This window comes from Pithys albifrons, chromosome Z (genome assembly GCF_047495875.1).
Source record: "Pithys albifrons albifrons isolate INPA30051 chromosome Z, PitAlb_v1, whole genome shotgun sequence".
In the NCBI taxonomy this organism is placed as follows: domain Eukaryota; kingdom Metazoa; phylum Chordata; class Aves; order Passeriformes; family Thamnophilidae; genus Pithys; species Pithys albifrons.
The window spans coordinates 21422467-21448519 of NC_092497.1; the positions used below are offsets into that span (position 1 = coordinate 21422467).

At 39.7% G+C, this 26053-nt stretch overlaps 1 protein-coding gene across 2 annotated transcripts in view; it reads left to right on the plus strand.

Moving 5' to 3' along the window:
• The window catches only part of ZSWIM6 (zinc finger SWIM-type containing 6), a 113103-nt gene extending 87825 nt beyond the window's left edge, over nucleotides 1-25278 (plus strand). For both annotated transcript variants that reach the window (XM_071581137.1, XM_071581138.1), the window contains 7 exons: nucleotides 2219-2365; nucleotides 4499-4759; nucleotides 8718-8853; nucleotides 13742-13899; nucleotides 14429-14592; nucleotides 20677-20758; nucleotides 22676-25278. In XM_071581137.1, the coding sequence (XP_071437238.1) occupies nucleotides 2219-2365; nucleotides 4499-4759; nucleotides 8718-8853; nucleotides 13742-13899; nucleotides 14429-14592; nucleotides 20677-20758; nucleotides 22676-23538 (1811 nt within the window). In that variant the 3' untranslated portion in view covers nucleotides 23539-25278. The remainder of the gene's footprint in view (nucleotides 1-2218; nucleotides 2366-4498; nucleotides 4760-8717; nucleotides 8854-13741; nucleotides 13900-14428; nucleotides 14593-20676; nucleotides 20759-22675) is intronic.
• The last annotated feature ends 775 nt before the right edge of the window (nucleotides 25279-26053 follow it).

Genomic DNA, 26053 nt, shown 5'->3' on the forward strand with positions numbered 1-26053 from the left:
TGAGGCAAAGTAGGTGTTAAGTACCTCAGCCTTCTCCTCATCTTCATGAACTGTATTTTCCTCCAAGTCCAACAGAGAATGGAGGTTTTCCTTGCCCCTCCTTTTGTTATTAACGTACTTATAGAAGGACCTTTTTTTATCCCCAACAGAATTAGCCAAATTAACTTCAAATTGCACTTTTCTTTCCCTGATTTTTTTTTTATCCTTGATTTCCTTCAGCATCTCCCTGTTTAACCAAGTCAGTCATCTTCCCCTCCAGCCAGCCTTTCGGCACACTGGTATAGCCTGTTCCTGTGTACTCAAAACTTCCTGCTTGATATACACCTAGCTTAAAAAAAAATCAGCTGCAGTTTCTCTGTGCCTCCATATTTTTTCCCCACGGTCCTCAAGGAAGAAGGTTTTCTTTGAGCACTGTTGTTGGTAAGAAGGGAGGTGCCTATGTCAGTGTGTGTGTTTGTACCACTGGCAGGTGTGAAGAATCTGTTGCGGTGGGCTGGTTGTAATACTGCTTCATTTCATTCCCAGTTGCTAGTGCAGCATGTAGACATTTAATACTCCTGTTTATTTTCTTTCCCTGTGAGCAGTTTCTATAGCTATCAACTAATATAATGCTGTTATAAACAAAAATTGGAGTGCATGGAAGTGATCCATCCTGCCCCAAAGCAAAGAAAATTGTCATTTCTGTGTTGTCTTTCAATGCTTTTTAGTTTTTGAATCTCATGTGAAATTTTTAAAATATGCTCTTTTTATACCATGAAATATGCTGGTCTTCTCTATAACCAGATGAAGTCTGCAGCAATAGCCCAGCTTTAGGTTTCCCTTCAGAAAACATCACATGCTCCTTCTTAGCTTTTATTTATGTGACTGATCTGATGTCCATGGAACCACTTGTGTGATTTAAAGTTAAATGTTTCTGAATAGAGAATTGAAGCCTTTGCTTGGCATGACAAAAGTGAAGCTCCTAAGTAAGCACAATAGAATAAATAAAATGTAGACAAGTGAGTAAGAATTCATTGATTAATGCTTTTTGGTAATACTACTTGATTCTGCCTATCATGTTTAGTGTGTGCTGTTTGTTAGTAAGACAATGATTTACTCGTTTTTCATATTACGTACCTGTGGATTCTTTAAAAAAACTCTGCCTTCCTGGCAGTGTGTCTGTGTTTCATTTTGTAGCCCCACACATTTAAATAGGGAGAAACCGGACTTAACAGCTCTGTGATAACACATAAGGTTACTCAGAAAAAGTTCACCTCATGAACAAGATAGAATGGAGACAGGTACAAATTAACACATCAGGCAGAGGAGCTGAGTGTCTATAATGGCTTTTATACAGTTTTCAGATGGTCACCCATAGTTCAGTTATGTCTGTATGTCTAGGAAGAAAAAACTTGGGAGTTGGAGTCAAAGGGGGAGCTATTGCCACGTGACCTTTAGTGAAAATTATTTGGGAAATCTCTAACATCTGTTACCACAGTCACACTTCCTCCAGTTCACTGCACTTGACAATTTTCTTGTGTTCTGAGCAAATGATGGGTGAGGGCTACAGAACAAAATATCTATTTGTGGACTGAAATTTTAAAATGACCAAAATTACACTCAATTCTATTAAAAGACAATTATTTTCTTTTCTCATTTAAACATTTGATTCTTTGTTTTTTGAAGTAGCTATCATTCTGAGTTTAGTGCTGCATTTTTTACATACATATATATAAAAATAAATAGATGCAGGATAAGCTTACAATTTCTGAAATTTGGTCATATTTTCGAATATTTTAATTTATTTCAATTCCATCAGATTATCTGAAAACATAGAAGTGGCATTGTATCTTTTTGAGTGAGGAAAGAGTAGTAAATATTTTAGCAAATAAAATCTTTGTTGTAATTCTTCAACAGATATTTTAAGAAGAGTTACTGGTATTAAGGGAGAAATTTCAAAAGACATTGCAGTTGGAGTTTTTGATCCATAATACACTTTGCTAGTGCTCAAAAAGTTCAGCTTCCATTCTTTCTCTTCCCACCCACCCCCTTTTACATATTTACAAAGGATGGTGAAATCACCTGAAAGATACTATTTTATCCTTCTGTGCAGAAGCTACTGGAAATACCTTGAATTTTGTACTGAGAGCATTTTAAGCAGTTTTACTTGTGTAATTGTTTTGAGGGGCTAACATGAGCTCTCTTTCCCTCCCTCCTCCCTGCATGTTTTCTGTCACAGATCTTCTCCACAGAGGAGTAACCTCAGTAACGAATCTTGAAGGATGGGTGGGACACCCTTTGGACCCCATTGGCACCCTTTTCAGTAGCCTGATGGAAGCCTGCAGGGTGGATGATGAGGGCTTTCATGGATTCTCAGACTTCACGGGTAAGGTTAAGCAAAGGGAGCAATCTCCCATATGTTTTCCTTTGCCAGAGGTATTTTTCTATCTTGCCTTTTTGAGTCAGCTTCAAAGCCACTGTCTTTATAGTATAAGAATTCACATTTGCATTCCTTAAGAAAACACAGGGGGAAAAATGCTTAAAGTAAACTAAGAAAGCACATAAAAATTACCAGTTTCTCATTCTTGAAGACAGTTCTGTATTTCACATTTGAAATAAAACCAAAGAAGACTTTATAGAGCACTGTCCTCTTTCTGAGAAATTGCAGGAAATCACAGGGTCACAGAGTTGCTGAGGTATGAAGGCAGCTCTGGAGATCATCTAGTCCACTTGGTCTGCTTGTAGCAGGGTCACCTAGAGCAGCACATTGCCCAGGTCTGTGTCCATTTGGGTTTTGAAGTAACTTCAAGAGTGAAGACTGTACAACCTTCCTGGGCAACCTCCTGCGGTCTTGAACCACCCTCATAGTAAAAAGTATTTGCTTACGCTCAGATGGAATTTCCTGTATTTCAGTTTGTGCCTATTGCCTCTTGTCCTGTCACAGGATACCACTGAGAAGAGTCTGGCACTGTCTTCTTTACACTCTCCCATCAGATATTTATACATTTTGGTAAGATCCTCCTGAGCCTTCTCTTTTCCAGGCTAAATAATCCCACTCATCTCACTCTCATTATATGAGTGGGGCTGCAATCCTTTAGGCACCTTTGTGTTCCCACACTAGATCTACTCCAGAATGCCCCTAGACTGGGGAGCCCACAGCTGGACACAGCACTCCAGATGTGGGCTCACTGGTGCTGAGCAGATGGGCAAGATCACTTCCATCAACCTGCTGGAAACACTCCTAATGCAGCCCTGGATGTTTTTGGACTTCTTAGCTACAGTGTACATAGTACTTCAAAACAATGACAAAACATATAAAATTGATCACATAGTATATAAGTGATAGGATTTGTAAAGTACTGTTGCTGTATCAATGCATGATTTAGGATATGGATAAGATGTGTACACCCATTTCAATTTAAGTATTTGCTTCCCAGGAGTTTAACTGATTAATTCCCTATTCTCAGTCTCTTTCCACCTTTGGGGTAGCTTCTTAACACCAGTTGTGTGGACAGAAACTGGATTCATTCCTTTACCTGCAGCTCTTCTATAATCTTCTTGGGGCTTTGCCTCAGAACTTGTTTTATTCAATTAGATTTTCTTCAATAATTTTCTCATCTTCTATCCAGCAATTCTGGAAGAACTTTTAATTGAAAAAAATTGGAAATCAGATTCTGTGCAATTATAAAAAGCCCAAAACAACCCCATGAAATAAAACACTGTGTTGAAAAGTAACTTCCTTCTGCATACATATATGCAGTCTTCCAAACTCATTCAACCTTTCCATTTGCTGTAGTTGCCCATCTCCTTACATCAGACAGTTATAACTTTTTCTTCCCAAATTAGATTGTAAAGTGCTACAGACTGGAAGAGAGTTTTGTCAGATACTGTGTCTGTGAATGAATTGGTAGCACTCTTTAAAGCAATTTATCACTTGGCCTGTGTGGAATCTGCTTGAAATCATTACAAAAAGTAGGACTTATAATGTTAATAATATGCCTTTTACAGTAACAAATTAAAAGCCTGAAAAGAGTGTTAGCAAAGAGAGGATGCTTTTAAGGGTGTGGAATTCCCAGGCCTATTATATTTGCAGAATTTTAATAGCTTCAACTGAAATCTATGCAGTTGTATAATCACCTTTCCCTTCCTCTTACACATCAAGGCTTTAAGGAAATACAGAAAAGAAATTGGGGAAGTGGGAAAAGAAATTGAAATGGATCTTCCAATTTCGGCCTCTAACAGAAAGCTGGAGGAGCTGCCTTTCTATGAATTGTGCAGTTTTAAAATGAAAACTTCCATTTTTACTTGAGTGGGTTATTTAAAACCTTATTTTGTGTATTTTTGCCATGTGGAATCGGATGACATATTTTAAGTTGCATTTTGAGAGACTTCACTAGTAATTTAAATAATTTTTAAAAATTAATGCTAACAGAGGAAGCATTTGTATGTGTGGTATTGTAGGGAGATTATGAGTTAGAATGGTTTGCTGATGTTTCTCTTTCTGTGTCACCCCTTACAGAGACCATGGGGCAATGCAAATCTCTGGAGAACCAGCACCTGCCTGCGCACAAGTTCTTAGAAGAAGGGGAATCTTATTTAACACTGGCCGTGGAAGTTGCATTGATAGGGCTGGGACAGCAGCGAATAATGCCAGATGGCTTGTATGCACAAGAGAAGGTTTGTCGAAATGAGGAGCAGCTCATTTCTAAGCTACAGGAAATTGAATTGGATGATACTCTGGTGAAGATTTTTCGAAAACAAGCAGTCTTCCTATTAGAAGGTAGCTGAATATAGATGCTAACTGCTCCTATAAACTGTCTCCACTTACACAAGCACACAGACCTAGTGTTCCTGTGGAAACTGCCTTAAATGTTTCAAATGGGGTTTTCTACTTAGAACTCCAGGAAATTTTTTTTCAGATCTCTTATGAAAGTCAGACACACTAGAGATTGCATGACTGTTACACTTTGTTCTTTACATTTGTTGTATGTCATAATCTCAATTACCTGATTATACAATCCAGGCTCACTATTATATAACGCAGGCATCGGTAATCAGCCGTTCCCAGGCAGGAAAATTCTGGGTATTGCTTGTATCCTGAACAAGTGACTGGACTGACATCTTTATAAATGGATGAAGATTTTTACCTCTGTTCCCAAGTAAAGAGCTCAGAAATTTCACTTGGATTTGCTGAGAGAGAAATGTAACTTTTTTTGTGGCAATTAGGAAAATTAGTTGCCTTTGAAGTTGGTATCCTATGTGAAAATTGAAATAGGTGTTAAAATATTGAGGCTTAAAGCCTGGTCTTGGGACTAAGTTTTGACCAAGACAGACAGTTTGTGTCTGGGAATTAGCCACAGTGTTGCAATAAAATCTGTACATTGAAGTGCATACTTTTGCCTTAAATTTAAAAAGGCTAAACACATAGCACTTAGGGCGTAGCTTAGGGAGTAGCTTCATGGGTTCTGAAGTTGTCTGTCTGGTTTGGGGTTTTTTTTTTTGGTTGGTTTGTTGGTTTTTTTTTTTAATTTGGTTTGTTTGCCTTGGGTTTTTGGATTTTTTTTGTTGTGTTTTTTTTTGTTTTGTTTTTTTTTTTTATTTCGTTTTGTTTTTTAAATGGAGGAAAAAGCTTTAGAGGAACCAGTTAGCCAAAGGCATGGTCCAGATTTTGATTGCCTGCTCAGGGAGGGGAGGGGAGTGTAGTACTGCTCTAGGTAAGTTGTGAAATTGTTACGATGCAGTCAGGTTTCGGTTTGTTCTTGTAAGACATTACTCTTTTATTTTCTGTCATATAGAAGAATTGCAGTATGTTGCTTATGGTTCTTAAGTCACTGGTTTTTGCCTAAACTGTTTAAGAGTTGTGCCATTTGAAACAGTAGAGAAGCTGTGCCATTAAGAGAGTTTATATTATGGAGTGGCTGTGCTGCTGCTTTATGGCCTTTGGTCAAGAACAGCTGCTGTTTAGATCTAGCTATTAACTTCCACGTAGGATTCCCATGGATTATAGAATCAATTTGCTGCATCTGTTGTTTAGTGGTGAGAATGTTTTAAGAGAAAAAGACAGAATTCCTGTGACATATTCTCTGATAATTCTAGTTTACTCCTTTGATGAGTGAAATTCTTCTAATGTTTTCTTAGAGTAGTAGAGAAGTGATCCTAGCAGGAAATCTAATAAAACTACCTAAAAAATTGCTGTTATGAGTAGTGTGCAGCAATGGTCTTGCATTAGCGTGTGATGAGAAATCTAGCTTTCCTGCAGTAGTTTAGTTGACTGAGTTTTAGGTAGAAACTGCCAACCCACACAGAGGAAAAGCTGTGCAGCGATTAAAGAGGCTAATCATATCAATTGTGGGATTTTCGTTAAAGTCCTGCAAATACAATAAAGAAAACTTAATCCAATATTAAGCTGATTTCTATGTCATTAATGCAAATTAATGAATGCTGTATGTAACTACCATTTGAGTGTATGGAAAGCAAAATGTAAGACTGCTTTGCAAGAACTGTTCTGATTTTTTGCTTGATTACTAAGTTAATGGCAGAATATATTTTCATAAAAATGCCTTGGCATTTATTGCTTGTGTCCTAACTGAGTTTCTGACTGTACTACCAATTGGCAAACATACATGAAATGGCTCCTTTCATTCAAGCAATGCCAGCTAGTTTTGAATGGCTTTCAATTTCATTTTAAATTATTATGAGACATACTGTCACTTACTACATCTTCAGTGACATTTCCTTTGTAATCACCCTGGTCTTCAGAAGTGCCCACCAATGGAGCTCATAATTTTTTCATGCCTAGTGTTTTTTTAATCCTTGCAGGTTTTGCTAAAGCACCAGTCAAAAACCTTGCTGAAATAGCTTGGCTGTTTCTCCTCATCTGCTTCAGTGTAGAGTTAGGACATTTGAAGTTGAACTGCTGCTAGAAGCAGTTTAAGTGACACATGATTCCACAGTGAAGAAGTGAATTCACGCAGCTGACTGACCATCCATCCACCCAGCCGTCCGGCCGTACAAGTATGGTGGATTTGGATTGGAGTCTCTACTAGAAGTTGCAGTAACTTGTAGGGCTGCTGGATGCTATCTGTGGAATAACAGTCCAGGAATACTTATTGAAAGATCCTTACTCTGTATCTCGCAACATTTAATGTCACTGAAGTCAAAAACTGTTTGACACAGTTCTTCAGTTAAATAGGAGTAACAGTCTTGAGTTAACAGGGAAAATGTAGAAATGGGATTCATATATGCTGTGACATTTAGAGCTTGGCAAGTAAATAGTTGCATTTAATCGTGTTGTTGTTGTCAATTCTGATGCTGCTGTTGAGAAATTGAAATCTACACTTCATAGAGTGAGAAAAATCCATTGCCTCAACAATGGGGATAGTTTTCCCATGAAAAAAGCATAGAATTTTTAAGATCATGTGGCTATAATGGACTAACAGAGCCAAATGGACTTTGTGACACAATCGGACCTAGTGTTCTCTGAATCACAGAGAATTGTTCAGGTTGGAAAAGACTTGTAAAATTGAGTTCTACCATTAACCCAGCAACAGTGTGTTCACCACTAAACCATGTCCTCACATGACACATCCACAATTTTTCTGAATAATTCCAGGAATGATGATTCTCCCACTTCCCTGGAAAGCCTGTTCCAATGCCTGACTATCCTTTCAGTTAAGAAGTTTTCCCTGACATAAACCTCTTCTGTGCCTTGTTACCTGGGAGAAGAGCCCAATCTCCACCTAGCTACAACCTCTTTTCTGGTAGCTGCAGAGAGCAGCAAAGTCTCCCGCAGGCTTCCTCTTGGCTAAACAACCTCAGCTCCCTGAGCTGCTCCTCAGAGAACTTGTGTTTGAGGCCCTTCACACCAACTCCATTGTCCTTCTCTGGACTTGCTGGAGGCTCTCATTGCCCTTCCTGAGTTGAGGGGCCCAGAACTGGACACAGGATTCAAGCTGCAATCTCACCAGTGCCAAGGACAGGAGGACAATCACTGCCTTGGTCCTGCTGATACAGTTCAGGATGCCATTGGCCTTCTTGGGTACATGGCTGGGTCATGTTCAGCCACTGTCCATCAGCATCCCCAGGTCCTTTTCCAGTTACTCTTTCCCCAGCCTGTAGTGCTGTCTGGAGTTGTTGTAACCCAAGGGCAGGATGCAGGACTTGGGTCACAACTTGACCAAGTCCAGGCCAAAAAATTATTTGAACGCCCAATTTCCACTGAGACATTTGAGGGATCAGGTGCTGCTATGGTGATTGGTCATGTAACTTCAATTAAAGATAGTTGTCTAATGTAATCACTCTTTTTTCTCTTGGTGAATTTGTGATAAAGCAGTCACATACCAATGGGGTGCAAACAGACTGATGTGCACAATGTAACTGTGTGGAGGCAAAGCTAGGAGTATCACTTTCTACTTTTGCGTAGCACAGACTGATGAATGAGCCCCATGAAGCATTTTGACCCTTCTGTCATTTGTATGAGTGCTAGTAGCCTAATACTATACAATTTTGAGTATGTCTTGTTTTCTCAAAGGTATTTATGCTATACGTAAATGGCTTTTAACATACTTATAATACAATGTGTATTTCACTGAAAATAGCAATATAACTGTAGCTTTTTTGCAGCAAACTCTGTCTTTGAATAGCAGTTCTAACTAAAGGTGTAGCAAATGCTTTTAAAGGTCCAGAAGTTGGGTATTTGCAGTATGTAAAGACTGACATTCTGTTCCTGTTTTCTGCAGGTGGACCTTATAGTGGTTTAGGTGAAGTTATCCATCGTGAGAGTGTTCCAATGCACACATTTGCCAAGTATCTCTTCACCTCTCTCCTACCTCATGATGCTGAATTGGCATACAAAACTGCACTGAGAGCCATGCGGTATGTATTCACAAGTGGTCTTGAAGGCGCATCCAGTACTGGATGGGAAAAGGGAAAAAGCTTGGTAATTAAGACCTAGCTTATTTTTCTAAAATACACATTCTTCACTTCAAGGAAAAGTATTTTGTTCTGTTGTCTATAAAAGTAATTGTTGTCTGTAGTAACTACAGTATAATAGTTTAAGAGTGTACTGTTAAGTGTTCATTTACACCTGTAAAACAGGATTTCCTGTTTCAAATTCTAGTATCCCTCTCTTGGGTCATCAGATTTTGTGTTACAGAACCAATTAAGCACAGGCATTTACTCACCCATGTGGTTGTGCATGCATGGTGGTATTGGTAAGGCAATGAGGAAAGAGGCATTTCACCAGAAGTCTCAGGATCATCTGCTGCTTAGCCTGTTCAGTAGGACTGTTTGTTTCACTGGCTTTCTTTATAACTTAACTCTCAATGATAGATTTGAAACCATATAGTGTGGTCTGAGCCTGTTCTTTTTTTTGTGCTTCATAACGTCTTGCCCTTTTCTGGGAGAATCTTGGGATTTGAATGGAGTATGTCCAATACAACAAAATGTCTGGTGTGCATCCCATTTGTCTTCAGTAACTGGGAAAAAGATGTTTTTCAGGGCTCTGTCTCAAGTCTGACCAGATTGGTAATGGTGTCTAAGAAAACCCATCTGAATGAGGTTTCAAGGACTTAAATAATCAGCAATAAATCCATTGTCCACACAGAATGCTGGGAAGAAACTGATCCTATCTGAATTGTCTGGTTGCTGTCAAGAACTTAATAGTTGATGGCTGACAAAGAGTAGCCACAACTAAATACGTAGAGCAATCAAGTCCTAGATTATAAAATGGAAAAAATGTTGAGTTTTCCTGGTCATTGTTATCAAGCATGATTGCACAGTGATTGCAGGACTGCCTGTCCACATAAATAATATTTAGCTTCAACAGTTTGTACCTGGATGGTTTGGAGGTGTTTATTCTGGAGCTACTTTCTCCAAAACACTAAATAGGTAGAAAATAATTCTGTTTACAAAGGACTAAATGGGAAGCCATGCATAAGAGCAAAACATAGTTCCTGTCAGGTCAGGCCAAAGGTCTGCTTAGCCTGTTGCATATTTTCCTGCTTCCAAGAGTGTCTAGTAATGGATATTATAGGAAGAGTGACCTTGGATACTTGCTGGTTATAATTAGCATTTTGGGAAATACGTTGAGAAGACAAATATACATTACTGATGAACTACTGAGAACATTCAAATGTATGATCAGAAAGCTGCCTGGGCTGTCTGTGTATGCTCCTCTTTTATCTCAGCGTAAATGCCTCAATAACTGTTTATATTAGATGAGGAAGACACTACCAAATGTGTAGCTGGTTTGTTGGTTTTGGGTTTTTTTATCATTTTTTGGTTGTGTTTGGATGGGGAAAGGAATGGGTTAAGAAAAAAGGTTAATTATTTTATAAAGTATATTTGTTGTCTTTGTATTTATTTTCATTTCTACTTTAAAGTGTTTCTCAGAGGTTGGTTGTGTGAAGTTTTCCTCCTTAAATTAAACTACTGAAATAATGCTGCAAGAGTGGAATAGACATGTCAGCAGCTTTTCTTAGTGCACTAAATGCTTCAGTGAACATGACAGCAGTGTGCTGTTCCTTTTAAACAAGGATTTGGGCTTTCTTGAGAAACCAGTCATAACTGAAAACTTCTTTTCTGAAAGTTTCCTTTCTCAACTAGAAAAACAAGTAAGACACTGAAATATCCAACTGAAAGATCCATCTCCAGTTAGTCCTGGGTATCTCCAGCCCTCTTTTGCTGTAAAGCTGTCATCTCGGCCCAAGAAGTTACCTTTCAAATAGACCAGTATAAGAGAGAGTTGTCTGTTTCCATCTGGTAAAATTATAGGAGACATCAGTGCATTCAGGGCTGTTCTCCATAGCCCTTTTGTCATCACTTTTTATAAGACATATGAATGTTCAGCCACAGACAGTAATCAGTCTTTTTGTAGCTTGGTATTTGTTGGTCTTCAGAAATGTGTACTGCTATCTTGAACTGTGGTGGTAGCAGATTTAGACACTTGCCATTCCATTTGCAATCTGCATTCCTCCACAATTCTCAAATTCTCCTGCAGAAGGTTGATTACTCTTTGCATTCACATCAGACTTACTCAGTGTATAAAGGACTCTCAATACAAACTAACTGAAAAAGTACTATAATACTGTTTTGAGGCGACAAAAATAAAACATGAAGATTGAATGTCTGTCTCATGGCTGAGTGGTTGAGTAGGTCAGAAGGTGAAAGTTGAGCATCTTTTCTTCTGTGGTAGAGAGGAAATGACTGTGGCAAGGACAGAAATCTCATATGGAAATTAGTAAAGGTGCTCTGTAGAAGTCCCTGCTGCTGTTCATACTTCTAGAAGTGAAGCATATTTCTTTCTCACTTCAACATTTATTAAGAAGTCAACTTCCCAAGAGCCCAGCTAGTTGTTGTCTAAACAAAAGTGTTTAGCGTCAATCTGCACACAAGTCTACATGGTTCAATGACCCATGATAGCAGCTCTTGAGTGTTTGTTTAATGTCTGTATTGAAAAATGCCTGTTGCTGTTTTTTTGAGTCCTGTTTTTGTGTATGGAACACTCAGTATGAAATCAATGGAAACTGAGACCACAAAGCCTTTCATGTGTGCACCTCAGCCTGCAGTTACAGGGTTGTGCTGTCTTTAATGGTCACTTCTGTCTACAGTTCTCTGCTTGCAACACTGAAACATGTGGAGCAGAGCCTTGGGAGAATGAAGATCTGCAATGACCTAGTTGACTGCTCACTTGGAATCTGAACTTCAATTTTTGGCTTAGTTTGGCTGTTCCCATGTTAAGCCTGAATTTCACCCAGGCTTTGGGAGCCAGATTTAAATGGTGATGTTTAATCACACGGTAGCCTTGCTAAAACCTCACTGCATAATTGATGTTCCAAAGGGGGGATAAAAAAGTCAAGAATGTTAAATCTGTTCGTGCTTTTCTGGTGTTCCCTAATCTTGCCAAAATTGCATGAAAGCCACCAATTCACAACAGGATTTCTTTTCACAGCAAAAGAGCACAGAAGCTGGCAGTGTAATTCAAAGTAACAAAAGATTTCCCCCAAACGGCCTCATTCTTTCATGCTCTTTTTCTATTTACTGTTACTCATAACCTAATAATCCTTTTCTTCATTAGGTATTTGGGATTTTTGCTGTTTATTGAAACAATCTTATGATGCATCTCTCCCTGCAACCTCACTCTGTGCTTGGAAAAAGTCAATTGAATAGTTTACATGTGTGTTATTCTTAGGTATATAAAAAGGTGTCTTACTGGTACTAGGGAATAGATTTGACTTGATACAACTCAAAACGGAAGGGTTTGAGTTTTTTCATATTAACATGCATATACATGTGTCTGAAAATGTTAATATAATCTGCTGATAGTTATTTATGTGGTGGGTTGTGTTTTTACTTACCTGCTAGATGCATTGCCATATATTCATATTACCTTCCTCTGTGAATTTTTAAATATACTATTATATGATTTTCTTAAATATACTATCATATGCTTCAGGAACCTGCAGAAAACTGATGGAACTTAAATCTATCTTGCTGCGAAAACAAAAAAGGCATGCACCACAGTTGCTTACAGAACTTAGGTATTTATTTAAGTGCAAGAAATCGTAACATATTTTTAAATGAGTTTATTCTGTAAGAAATACTCTATCACAGAAAACCACAGTGCATTGGATTTTCAATGTTCAGTAGTTGCAGTTTTGCTGACTAAAGTGATCCAACTTCCTGTGTCCTCCCAGATGACTTTCTCACAGAAAATCACTTGCATATGAATGCTGGTAGAAACACACCTCAGATACCAACCCTGACCAAGGAGCTAAGCGCTGAAAAGGCTTTTCTTCTGGTCATTGCCTTATTACTCTCATTTGATGGCTCATTAAAAATTCGTGTCCTGAAATTATGCTTAATTGTATTGGAAAAAAATGTCTGTTTTTGTTCAATTCTACTCTTTGCATTGGCATTTATAAAAAAGTGTCTGGTGTACTGTGTGTGTCTAGGGTATTGTAGGGGCCATCACTTTAGTCTTTGTTGTGGGTTGTTGTGTGGATTACAGTAGTCAACAATAAACACACTAATTTGAATATCCTAAGTATGAGTGCTCTTTGTTGGAGAAGACTGTTGTAGATTGATGCATACTAGATGAAATTTTTGCTTCAGGATTAGAAAACGGTCTGAAAATAATTTTAAAGGGACCTTCCTCTATACTGCTGTTTGTGACCCTAACTTTGGATTATGGTACATTATAAAAAATTGATAGGCTAAAGACTTTAAAAAGCAGTCATAGTTGAAAAAGAGAATGTCTTTTTTGGACATAAATTCATATATGAGTTTATTGCAAGGTGAAAATCTAAATGACTTATTGAATATCTTTCTCTGTTACTTTCAAGCATTAGTAATTGAGGAAGGTGTGTTCCAAATATTGGAAGATATTGACATGTTCTCAATACAGCAAAAAATGTTCCACTCTGCTTTCTAAGGGCTGTGGTTCAAGATTTGGAACACTGACAGGAAGAAAAACTTCACTTCTATGCATGATGCAGAAGGGTTCTGCTGCCCTGGCAAATGGGTGGCTTAATTGTCCTGTGAATTTCTGCAGATGCCCATTGATGTAGGCATGTTTTGAAATAGACATTTAAGATTTCCCAAGAAAAGTTATTTTCCAGGTGGTTTGATTTTTTTTTTTTTGGCTGTAACTGGAAAGGCACATTTCATAGACATGGCCTAGTGTTCTTGTAGGTTTAGTTTAGCTCATGAGCAACCAAATGTAATAGTCATTTAACGAAAGAGAATTTCTTTCTTATTTCAGGTTGCTGGTACTGGAATCTACAGCTCCTTCAGGAGATATGTCTCGCCCTCACCACATAGCATCCGTTGTTCCAAACCGGTATCCCCGCTGGTTCACCCTAAGTCACATCGAATCCCAGCAATGTGAGCTGGCATCAACCATGCTAACAGCAGCCAAAGGTACATTGCTGTCGGTTATGTACTCAGCTAAATGTATGCTTTTAATATTGCATGGAGTAAATAGATTATATAAAGCTTGTATTTAGGAATCCAAATTGCAGTCTGACACGAGCTTGAAATGGGTACAACAAACTGAACTGGCTTAAACCTGTCAAGTAATTTTCTAGCAAAGTAGTTAATCTAGCTATGTGATATCTAGATGACCTTGGTTTGAAGCTGAGAGACAGGTTTTTGTTCTTCTCACACATGAACTGTGAGACCCAGGAGTGGACAAATCACTTCTAAAATTCACAAATCAGAATGACTTTTGGCCTTAACACCATCAGACACTAGAGGAGTTGCGTGCAACAAAAACATGCTGTCTTGTATCTTTCATTCATACGTGATTTAATTATGAAGATTTCTAAAAACAAAGTGTGTACTTCTGAAGCATCCTACTGTTGCATAGCAGTGGCTGGCTCAGTTACAATGAATCTCTGGGTGTTTTTGGATCTTGTTCCATTTTGGTGATTCTGTTTACACCTTGCAGGTGATGTTCGGAGACTGGAAACAGTGTTAGAATCCATCCAGAAAAATATCCACTCCTCATCACACATCTTCAAACTTGCCCAGGATGCATTTAAAATAGCAGCACTCATGGACAGCTTGCCAGACATCACTCTTCTGAAAGTTTCTCTGGAGTTGGGCCTTCAGGTATTTCCTTGGATTGTTGTTTTAGTAGTGTAATATAATTGTTGTATTATAGTAGAATGAAGGAATTTGATGAAGTGTTTGTGGGTATAGCTTTTAAGCACAGGAAAGGATGCTCTCTTTGGGCTCTGTCTGGAATTGGTTTTAAATGCTGTTTTTTGACACAAAGCTCAAATGTACTGGTAAACACAGACCAAAGAGGTCTGCATAGCTAGCCCCTTTGTGCCATTCAGGTGGAAGAGAGAGCTGGCAGTCCCTTCAGCACGGCACTCTTCTGGTCAGGGGTGAGAGAGGATCAATGCAATGGGTTCTGGAGTATATGTAGGACTGCATTGAAAGCAGAATTACTCTGCTTGTCTGAAACGCACTGTATTTTGTGCCTGGCCTTCAAGGATTTCTTATTATTGCTTCTCTTCCTTTCTCCTAAATGAGAATTGGTACATGCTTGTTGAAATCAAGGGTCAAACTTAATAACCTGTTGCTAAGGCAGACTGTGCTGATAACAGCACTCTCATTTCCATCATCAAAATCCTTTACTCCACAAGCTGTGGTATATTCAGATGCATCTGATTCAGCTCAAGGTGTACAAGAACCTCAAATCAGTGTTCAGGCTCTCAGGAGAGACTTTGTAAGCTAAAAGGAGACAAGTAGTAATATTTCCTGACACTGTTGAATCTTGGAGTTTACATGGTTCATTTCATCAGAACTAAATATCTTCATTGCTCTTTAGGGAGTTCTTAAAAAAATGATGAAAAGATCAGAAAACTATTTATTCCTTAGCTCCAGTAAATAAAGCTGCAAAGACTTCTGGTGTAAGGATATTACTCCAGTTGCTTCTTATGCTGAAGAAGGGTACTATTTGTCTGTTCTAGGCTGTTAGAAGCCAAAGCCTTTAATAAAAAAACTGAGATTCTGTATGCTTTGTTAGCCTTTCGTATTTCCAAGGTCGCTGTGGAACTCTGCTTGTTTCGTCACATCCTGCAGTGTTGCTGCCCTAAATGTGTGTTTATGTGAGAAAGAGAAAAATCCTGACTGCTGGCCTGTGTGTCACCTCAAGTGTTCACCACATCTCATCTAGGGGAAACAGCACACTTTGGACATCACTGTATTCACATACTCTTTCGTGCTTGACAGTGTTGTCAGAATGCCTTCAATGAGGTCTGGTGAAAGTGATATCATGAACCCAGGCTTTGTCCTCCATCCCAGGGTTTCAATCAAACTGGTGTAGAACTTGTTCACTCCTCTCCCCCGAGCTTACCAAGGGTGTTTTAATAATCCTAAAGATTTGCTTTCCAGAAGGAAGATGCATAACAGTTTTCTGGTAGTAATTCCCAACTGTGTAGTTTTCTGCAGTCATGCTTTTCCTGCAAAAACTTGTTGTCAGCACTGACTCTACTGGTCTACAGATTTCTCTTCGCCTTGGCTTAGCTGTAATTATATTGTGTTTATTCACTATCTGGTATGTGACTACTTAAGACATTTGTATGCCCTAGAAAACTTCTCCTCTTACATGGTAAACTTAAACAGTAGTGCCCTCACAGATACAGAGATACACTACCTCAGCTACAGCAGTGATGGAAGGTGATACCAGCAATTTCACTACTCTGTCACTGCGATCTCTGAGAAAGCAAAGTCCTCTTACATTGTACAAGATTTAGGAGTAGTGCATAGACTCCTGGATTCTTTATCCTGTTTCCAATGGCAGCATATATTATGTGACTCAGCAGAGGGAAGGCCTTTAAACTGGCTGTGAAAAGAGTTCATCGGTATAGCCAAATAGGGCGATCCCATGGTGTAATGGAGAGCACTCTGGACTCTGAATCCCAAGGACCTGAGTTCGAGTCTCAGTGGGGACCGTTCCCTGGCAGTTCAATGCCTCCCTGCCATCCCATCCCGTCAGATCTCGGATGCTCAGCAGGGTCAGCCCCGGTTAGTATCGGGTGCTGTGACAGTCCCGAGGACTTCACTGTCACTGTCCAAGCTCGCTCGGCTGTGGCAAATGGACCTTACGACTTAAACGGTGGGGCCAGTTCTGCACATGCTGAGCCTCACCTAAAAAATCCACTGTGCAGGCTGGAAGGGCACACCCACGTGGGGAGAGCCCTGCCCAAATCTGCGTTTGAGAAGTCTGGCCGTACATATATACATGGCCAAATGGACACAGAGTGTCTCAGATGTATTTTGTCCTTCAGAACCCTACAGGCGTAGATGCTGCAAGATCTGCAGGTGTAGGAGGGGCTTCTCTTCTTCTGTTTGCCTGTTGCATGTACATTAGTGCAAGTATCACTGCACACATGCTACAAACATGTGTTGCTGCAGAATTGCTGGGCAAGTCAGTGTGGCTTATTACTCAATGTCTGTTTGAGAAGTGATGTCCTTTCCTCCTCAGACCTGCGAATGGAAGAATAAATTAATAAACTTTCTTCCAAGGTGCATCATAAAGAAGAGGTTTTGAATTGGTGGGGGAGTTAATAGTTGCTTGACCATTTCTTACATCTCTTGTGGGCGGTAAGATCTTCTGTTCGTTTGTAAGAAATTTATGTAAAAGTTCATCAAGACAAAGTCAAGGTAATTACATGTGTTGAAGAGAGCTTGGTTTTCAGTTAAGGTAATAATAATTCCAAGGGTCTTCTCATCATTTTTAGACTTCTTGACTTGTTGAGAAGCTGTCTTATTTGATGGCATAGATCTTGGACAAATGTGGAACTCTCTTTTAGGAAGAGGTGAAGTGCAGTGAAGTGCTTTTAGGAAGAAGTGAGCAGTTCTTGGGCTGTATGTGTTAAATTATAAATCAACTTCAGCTCCTCCTTTCTTAATTTGAGATAGACAGAGTTTTTATTATCAGTAAAGGACCTATCTCTTGCTAGTCTCAGCTGCTCAGTTTAGTCAGATAAAAGGAACTAATTCTGGAATAGTTCATCAAGAAACTTTTCTGTGTCAAGAAACTACATATGGTACTGTTTTTTCTTTTGAGTTAGGACTATCTACACTGGTGTTGTTATTATGCCCCCTACATGTGCTGAAGACTCTTGTGACTGCTGATACTTTACAGAGAGGGAAGTCATTACAGAAGACTTTTAGAGGAGTCATCATTCACACTAGGTTTTTTACCTCCTTCCCTCTCTCACCAGTGTAGGAATTCAGTCTGTAACCCTGTAAGTTCTGTTGAATTTAGCTTGGGGGAAGTTGAAAATTCATCATGGTTATTGGAAGAGCATTAACCTTCAATTTGTGTGTCCATCAATGCAGGAAGTCATCTAGTTGCTTTCCCTTTGATGAACGATGGGACAGGTATTTTCACTCAATTACTATGATCTGTGGCTGCCTGTTTTTCTTCCAGGAGGACTTCAAGTGAAATCTGGTTCCATGATTTACCTTAGCCTTAATTGATTTACCTTAGAATTAGAATATTTTGAAATGTGTTCAGTTGCTCCTTACAGATCAGTTTGATTTCTTTCAAAATACTATTCTCCAATCTAGGACTTACATTTCTGTTTAATTAAAATGATACCACAGTGTCTGATATCAGCAAAGCTGGCCTTATTGTGTAACTTTAGATGGTGTACCAACAGTCACCAGGAATGTCTGCAGGCCTGCTTGGAACCACACATGGTTGCTTATAACCAGATTTCTTAAAGATCATCTTTTCTTTGTGCTCCTCATCAATCTTTCCATCTTCATAATTATCCAATCCACAGCATAAGATGGCAGGAGTAACAAATATGATGGAGGCTTATATGTCACTTTGAAGTAACTGTAGGACTGGGAGGAATTATGGGTTGAAAACTCTCTGACAAATGCTGCTGACTCCAAGCTGTTTTGTTAGTGCATTTTTTGACTTTAATATGTAAAGATCATCACTGAGAGCTCTATGGTTGAATTATATGCTTTATTTAATTGCTATAAACAGTAATATCAGTATGACTACCGATAATACTGTGCATAGAGGGAGGAGACATTATATAAATATATTAATAACAAAAGGAGGGGCAAGGAAAACCTCCATTCTCTGTTGGACTTGGAGGGAAATATAGTTAACAAAGATGAGGAGAAGGCTGAGGTACTTAACACCTACTTTGCCTCAGTTTTTACCACTAGGACAAGTGGCCCTCAAGACAACTGGCCTCTGGAGCTGGTAGACAGGGAGAGGGAACTGAATAACCCTCCTGTATTCCAGGAGGATATAGTTAGTGACTTACTGAGCCAGCTGGATCCTAACAAGTCTATGGGACCAGACGGGATCCATCCCAGGCTGATGAGGGAGCTGGCAGAAGAGCTTGCCAAACCGCTCTCCATCATCTTTCAACAGTCCTGGCTCTCTGGGGAGGTCCCAGGTGATTGGAGGTTGGCGAATGTCACCCCAATCCACAAAAAGGGCTGCAAACAGGACCCTGGCAACTACAGGCCTGTCAGCCTGACCTCCATGCCTGGCAGGGTTATGGAGCAGTTCATCCTGAGTGCAATCACACAGCACCTTCAGGGTGGACAAGGGGATTAGACCCAGCCAGCATGGGTTTAGGAGGGGCAGGTCCTGTCTGACCAACCTGATCTCTTTTTATGATCAAGTGACCCACCTGGTGGACGAGGGGAAGGCTGTGGATGTGGTCTATCTGGACTTCAGCAAGGCCTTTGACACTGTCTCCCATAATATACTCCTGGAAAAGCTGGTAGTCCATGGCTTGGACAAGTGTACCCTCTCCTGGATTAGGAGCTGGCTGAGGGTCGGGCCCAGAGAGTGCTGGTGAATGGAGCTGCATCCAGCTGGTGGCCGGTCACTAGTGGTGTTCCCCAGGGGTCTGTGTTGGATCCAGCCCTGTTTAACATCTTTATTGATGATTTAGATGAGGGGATTGAGTCCATCATCAGCAAATTTGCTGATGACACCAAGTTGGGAGGGAGTGTTGACCTGCTGGAAGGCAGGAGGGCTCTGCAGAGGGATCTGGATAGACTTGAGAGATGGGCTGATTCCAATGGGATGAAGTTCAACAAGGCCAAGTGCCGGGTCCTGCACTTTGGCCACAACAACCCCATGCAGCGCTACAGGCTGGGCACAGAGTGGCTGGAGAGCAGCCAGGCAGAAAGGGCCCTGGGGGTACTAATTGACAGGAAGCTCAACATAAGCCAACAGTGTGCCCAGGTGGCCAAGAGGGCCAATGGGCTCCTGTCCTGTATCAAAAATAGCGTGGCCAGCAGGACCAGGGAAGTGATCCTTCCCCTGCACTCTGCATTGGTGAGGCCACACCTTGAGTACTGTGTTCAGTTCTGGGCCCCTCAGTTCAGAAAGGATATTGAGGTGCTGGAGCGGGTCCAGAGAAGAGCAACAAGGCTGGTGAAGGGACTGGAGCACAAGCCCTATACGGAGAGGCTGAGGGAGCTTGGGTTGTTTAGCCTGGACGAGAGGAGGCTCAGAGGTGACCTCATCACTGTCTAGAACTACCTGAAGGGAAGTTCTAGCCAGGTGGGGGCTGGTCTTTTCTCCCAGGCACTCAACAGTAGGGCAAGGGGACACAGGCTTAAGCTCTGCCAGGGGAAATTTACGTTGGATATCAGAAAAAAATTCCTTCCAGAGAGAATAATCAGGCATTGGAATGGGCTGCCCAGAGAAGTGGTGGATTCACCATCCCTAGAGATTTTTAAATGCAGATTGGCCATGGCACAGAGTGCCATGATCTAGTAAATGGACTAGAGTTGGACCAAGGGTTGGACTCAATGATCTCGGAGATCTTTCCCAACCCAATCGATTCTATGATTCTATTCTATGATTCTAATTTGAGTAATTGGTGTTTTTTGTTGTTTGAGAGGAGGCTTTTTTGTTGGGGTGTGGTTTCTTTCTTCCCCACAAATAAAACAGTCTCTCTCCTATATCCTTGATGGATCTGCAGTTGGAATTACTCTCTGCATGCTGTTCTAAAATATCTGAATGGTGTCTTTTAAATTGTTTGACGTATCAGCTGAGAAAGAGAAGAGAGCAAGAGGCTGTCATTTTGAATTCCAGTGTATTTGAGTAATTTCAAATCCCTATTTGTTGGTCTGTGGCCTTGGTTTTCAATGGGGTTAATTTGTGTTTTGTTTGTGTTATTGTGACAGGTGATGCGGATGACGCTGTCAACACTGAATTGGCGACGGCGGGAAATGGTGAGGTGGTTGGTAACATGTGCAACTGAAGTAGGTATGTTCTGAAATATTTCTTTTGTCAACTACTCTTAGAGGGCTTGATCATTCTTTTCAACACCCAGGTTTTGTAAATGCCTCTCACTTTCTGTTCATCTAAAACTCCATTGGTGAGAATATGTTATGGCAAGGATTAGTGTGTGTTTTTAAGCATAGAGCAAGTGAGACAATAGTTGAGTGTGACTTCTTTGCCCCATAAGGTGGGATGTGTATAATTGGTGGGAAGTGCCATATACGAATGCTCAATATCCAAAATTCCCAACTCAATATCCCAAAATACCCCCACAGCAGTGGGAGAACAGTGTTCTCAGAAGCATGTTGTGATCATTTCTGGGCTTTGCCACAGATTTCCCATGTGTCTTCATGAGGCATCCCTAAGTTTGTGTATTACGGTTTACTATCTGCAAGATGAGGATGCAGAATCTGAAAATGGATATGAGTGCATTAAAAGCTGTGTAGCTGTTTAAAAAAAAAAACACAAAACAAACAAACAAAAAAAAACACAACAAAAAAACCGAAGTCAGCAGCTGTGGTAATGAGAACAATCTAAGCACTTATGATAAGGGAGCATGTTTAATTGTCAGTAAAGGTACTTCTGGAGAATGCTTCCGTATATTTATTCCTTCTTCGTATATGAGTTTGATTGTATCGCACAGGTGATTCTTGAGTTTCAGAACTTCAGAGGATTGCTGCTGCTTATTCTCTGGATTAGTTTATCCTTTGCTTTATGTTTAACTGTGAAATTATTGTTGTCAGTAATTATTGTTGTCAGTAGCATGGAGAAACAGAGTTTGCCTTTGTATTCTCTTAGCCAGAAAGTGGTTTGTGTCTGCAGATTTTCATGCAACGCTCTTGTTCTATTGCTTTTATATCTTTTCTAAGATGATTTTTGCTGAGGCTGTCTTGCAGATATTAGTGTCTGAGTATTATTTTGTGCCGTTGCATATCAGCAAATAAAATACTGGGTTTAATATTGCTTTAAATTAATTTACATTTTCTAATAGAAATGTCCCATAAAGAACCATAGTATCATGCAAATACTCTGGAGGCTTAATCAAGTTGGTAAAGCTAGGAATCTACTTAAATGAAGATCTGCTATTTTCTGGCTGTGCTGAATTGTTGTAGATGGGTGAAGGGGTGCACGGGAAGCACCAGATTCCTAGAGAGAAAATGAAGACCTGTGTGAGGTTTAGGTGGGCTCAAAGATGTGCCTAAACTACCTCTAGCAGTAATTAGGCACTTCAGTTGGCTGTAAGGTTCAATTTCTGGAACCCATGAGTCATGAGTTCCTCCCACTGTCAAACACACACTGGGAAATAGAGCAATAGTGAGGAAAACACTGGTTTCAGATAATATCCAGTAGTTCATATTGCTCAGAGTATTTCTGTAATAAGGGTCTTGATGTTCAAGTGCTTATGAATTTGATTGATTTACATGTGTTTAGTAAGTTCTGCTAAGGTATGCCATGATGTTCTACTAAGACAGCCATTTTGCATACTTTTCATATTCTTTTGTGGGCATGCTGTGCCTTGAGATGTACAGTGAGAAAAGAAGTTCAGTTGCCCTGGTGTGCAGTGTGAGGGCTGCTTTTGAATGACATGATGAGACCAAATAAGCAAGAACATTTTATCCACATTGTCTTAAATAACAAGAAAACAGCTCAACTGTCACACCAGGAGATTAAAACCTGTCATGCAGTCTGGTTTTGTTATTTCTGAATTTTGGTAGTTGCTACAGAGTTTGCACAGAAGCTTTTGTTTTATTGTCCTTTTCCAGCCACACTTATCTGTTTGGGCCCTTTGTGCTGGGATGTACTGGCAGCCTCTTAGACTTTGCAGCAAGTGTAATCTCTTGCTGAACATCTGTATCTGCTAGGTCTTACCTGTTGTGGCTCATCCGTTCTTTCTCTTCACAGGTGTTTATGCACTGGATAGTATCATGCAAAACTGGTTTACACTTTTCACTCCAACAGAAGCCACTAGTATTGTTGCTACAACAGTGATGTCCAACAGCACCATTGTCCGTCTGCATCTGGACTGCCATCAGCAGGAGAAGCTGGCCGGCAGTGCTAGGACGCTTGCTCTACAGTGTGCCATGAAGGATCCTCAGAACTGTGCCCTCTCTGCACTGACCCTATGTGAAAAGGATCACATAGCTTTTGAGACCGCTTACCAAATCGTTCTGGATGCTGCTACAACTGGCATGAGCTACTCGCAGCTTTTCACTATAGCACGATACATGGAGCACCGTGGTTACCCCATGCGGGCCTACAAGCTGGCCACTTTGGCCATGACACATCTCAACCTGAGTTACAATCAGGACACACACCCTGCCATTAATGACGTTCTGTGGGCTTGTGCGCTCAGCCACTCCCTTGGGAAAAATGAGCTAGCAGCTATAATACCTCTGGTGGTCAAAAGTGTCAAGTGTGCAACAGTACTGTCAGACATTTTGCGTCGGTGTACTTTGACCACTCCTGGCATGGTGGGACTTCATGGAAGGAGGAACTCTGGTAAGCTCATGTCACTGGACAAAGCCCCTTTACGGCAACTCTTGGATGCCACGATCGGAGCCTACATTAATACAACTCATTCACGTCTCACTCACATCAGCCCACGACACTATAGTGAGTTTATTGAGTTCCTCAGCAAGGCACGAGAGACCTTCTTAATGGCTCATGATGGTCACATCCAGTTTACACAGTTTATTGATAACCTAAAACAAATCTACAAAGGCAAAAAGAAACTGATGATGCTGGTTCGTGAGCGGTTTGGTTGACAAAAATGTGTGAGTCAGGGGGATTGGGGATGGGAGGGGTGGTTTGTTTTTACTTGAGCCTGCCTTTGTATCCTTTTTAACTTAAAGAAACAGAGCCACACCGGTATTATATGTGTATAGTTATATTGAGTTTGCAAACTAAACTGTCATGTTGTGAAAGTATGTGTGTTTAATTTTTTTTCTTTTTTTTTTGTTTTGTTTGAGAGAGAGGTTAAAAAAGGTTTGGTTTACACTGAGTATATGTTGTCAAGTGGCAAAAGCCCACATCGCTCTCCTGTTCTTTCTGTATACGTTCACAGCCTCAAAAACAAACATATTGCAATGGCTTTAAAAACCAAACTAAACACCTCCATCCTGTGCTAAGTACCTCGAATGGATTCAGCTTTACTCCTTTGTAACTCATCCTTACATTTCAGCATATTTAAACAAACCAACAAGTGAAATACTAATAGTTAAAAGGCTGACCATGTGGCTTTGCAGTGCTGTTCATCCAGAAGCATGGCACACAATGCTTGTGCATGTGGAAACTTAGCGACTGTCAACATACATTCTCAGGGATTTATCAAAAAAATTAAAAAAAGAATGAGAGCATTTATTGTACTGTATATATATTATAGTATATGTCTGAATATTGATAAATATAACATTAACTAATTTATAAAAAAAAATCTATGTAATGCAAAATACTTGAAGCTGCAGTAGCTTGGTTTTAAACAAAAAAAACCTATCAGAAGGACTAAAGTGCGCCTTGCTTCAGGGTTGGCTCAGGTGGTGAACTATATGCTGGGCATCTATGCAGAGCCACCTTTTGAATTGCATGGTTGGACTGATACCTAATGGGGAGAATTTTATATATATATATATTTATACAACCTGTGTATACATATATATGTATACACACATACACACATGCTTGTAACAGGCACTATAGTAGAGAGGGACAACAAAAAACACACAGCCAGAGCAGCAAGCCTTAGCATTAAGAATACAGTATGCCAGAACTGGGGTTTGTGCCTCCTAGCCTAGAAGACTTAAAGAATATCCTTTTTGACACAAAATGCAAAATGTTTTCCAAAATGATTGACGTGATACATTACGCCTTTGCAGTGAGCTAATAATAAGCTAACCTTTGTGCACAAATAACATATATATATATATATTATATATATATATTCTGCATAGGTATTTTGACTTTGTGCAGGACAGAAAGTTGTGTAGGTATGACTGTTCTACTTTTCAGTTTGTTTTTTTAATATATTTTATTTTCTCTAGAATTACTCAAACAAGAGCAGCCTTTTATCTTGCCTTGTCTTAATGCTTTAAAATAACCAAACTGGAGATCTAACTACCAAACTGTTCATTATATTATTAAGTACCAACTTTGGTTACAGTATAGTGTCTTTACTTTAGCTGATGGTTCTGTATCTTTGTGCTGTTTAAAGCAGTTTTTATGTTTTGGTGCAAAAGTTGTCCAGTGTCTCTTGTTCCCTTCATTAGAGAACATGCTAGAGGTATGTTTGTAGGTATTTTTGTTTAGAAAAACTATTTCATGCTCTCCATTTTATTTATTATAATAGGTTAAAAGGTTGTACTTCATCACCCATGTAAACATGTTCATGAAGTTGAAAGTAATTAAGATTTGATACACTGATATCAATTTATTTATGTAACTAAATCACTGTTTTATAAACTTGTTAATGATAAACAATTTTTTTGTTTTGATTAAAATTAGTTTTTTGAAAGTTGATTCTGCCTCCTTTAATGGTGTCTGTTGCTGGAGTTGAATTGTGTTCATAGATCTTGAATGCCAAGATTGCAACTTCAGTGCATTATGACAGTAAGCAATATGGCCGTCAAGCCCAGAAAATAAATGTTGTGCTCCTAAAAAAATCTGCTGAGGAATTGCAGTGTTCACAGGTGCTGGTGACTGAAGACCTGGTGCTTCACAGGAAGGACAAAATGCTGCCTGACTCTGAAGATGCGTGTTGTATATAACAAAGTGAACCTTGACATACTGCCTTGGGGGGTTTGTGGGGGTGTGTACCCACTCAGTGGATTTTGGATGACCATAAGAGTTGAGATATATTCAGGGACAGTTCTTTCTGTTTGTGGATTGACTTTTCTAAAGTATTTATGTGTATTTTGAATCATACAACTCATTCTACACAGCATGACATTCTTGCTCATTAGCTGATAGCCAATATCTCTGCTTTTTTTTGAGCCCTTACTGTACTGGAGTTATGTGAATTTCCCAGAACTCAAAGAGTAATGAATTATGACATGGTTGAAAACTGAAAAGGAGCTTTCTGCTTTACCTGCATTTTTGTCACCTTAGGAATGTTACCTGATATTTGTCTATATGATGTGAACATCCTCACTTCCTATTTTTTTTTGTATCTTCTGCTGAAAAGAGAATTAGTATCCAGCAAGCAGCTATTAGAGATGCCAATGTAACCATGAATTCTGACAGTGAGGAATACGTCACTGGAAGATTAAGAAGGAAAAGGTCTGAATC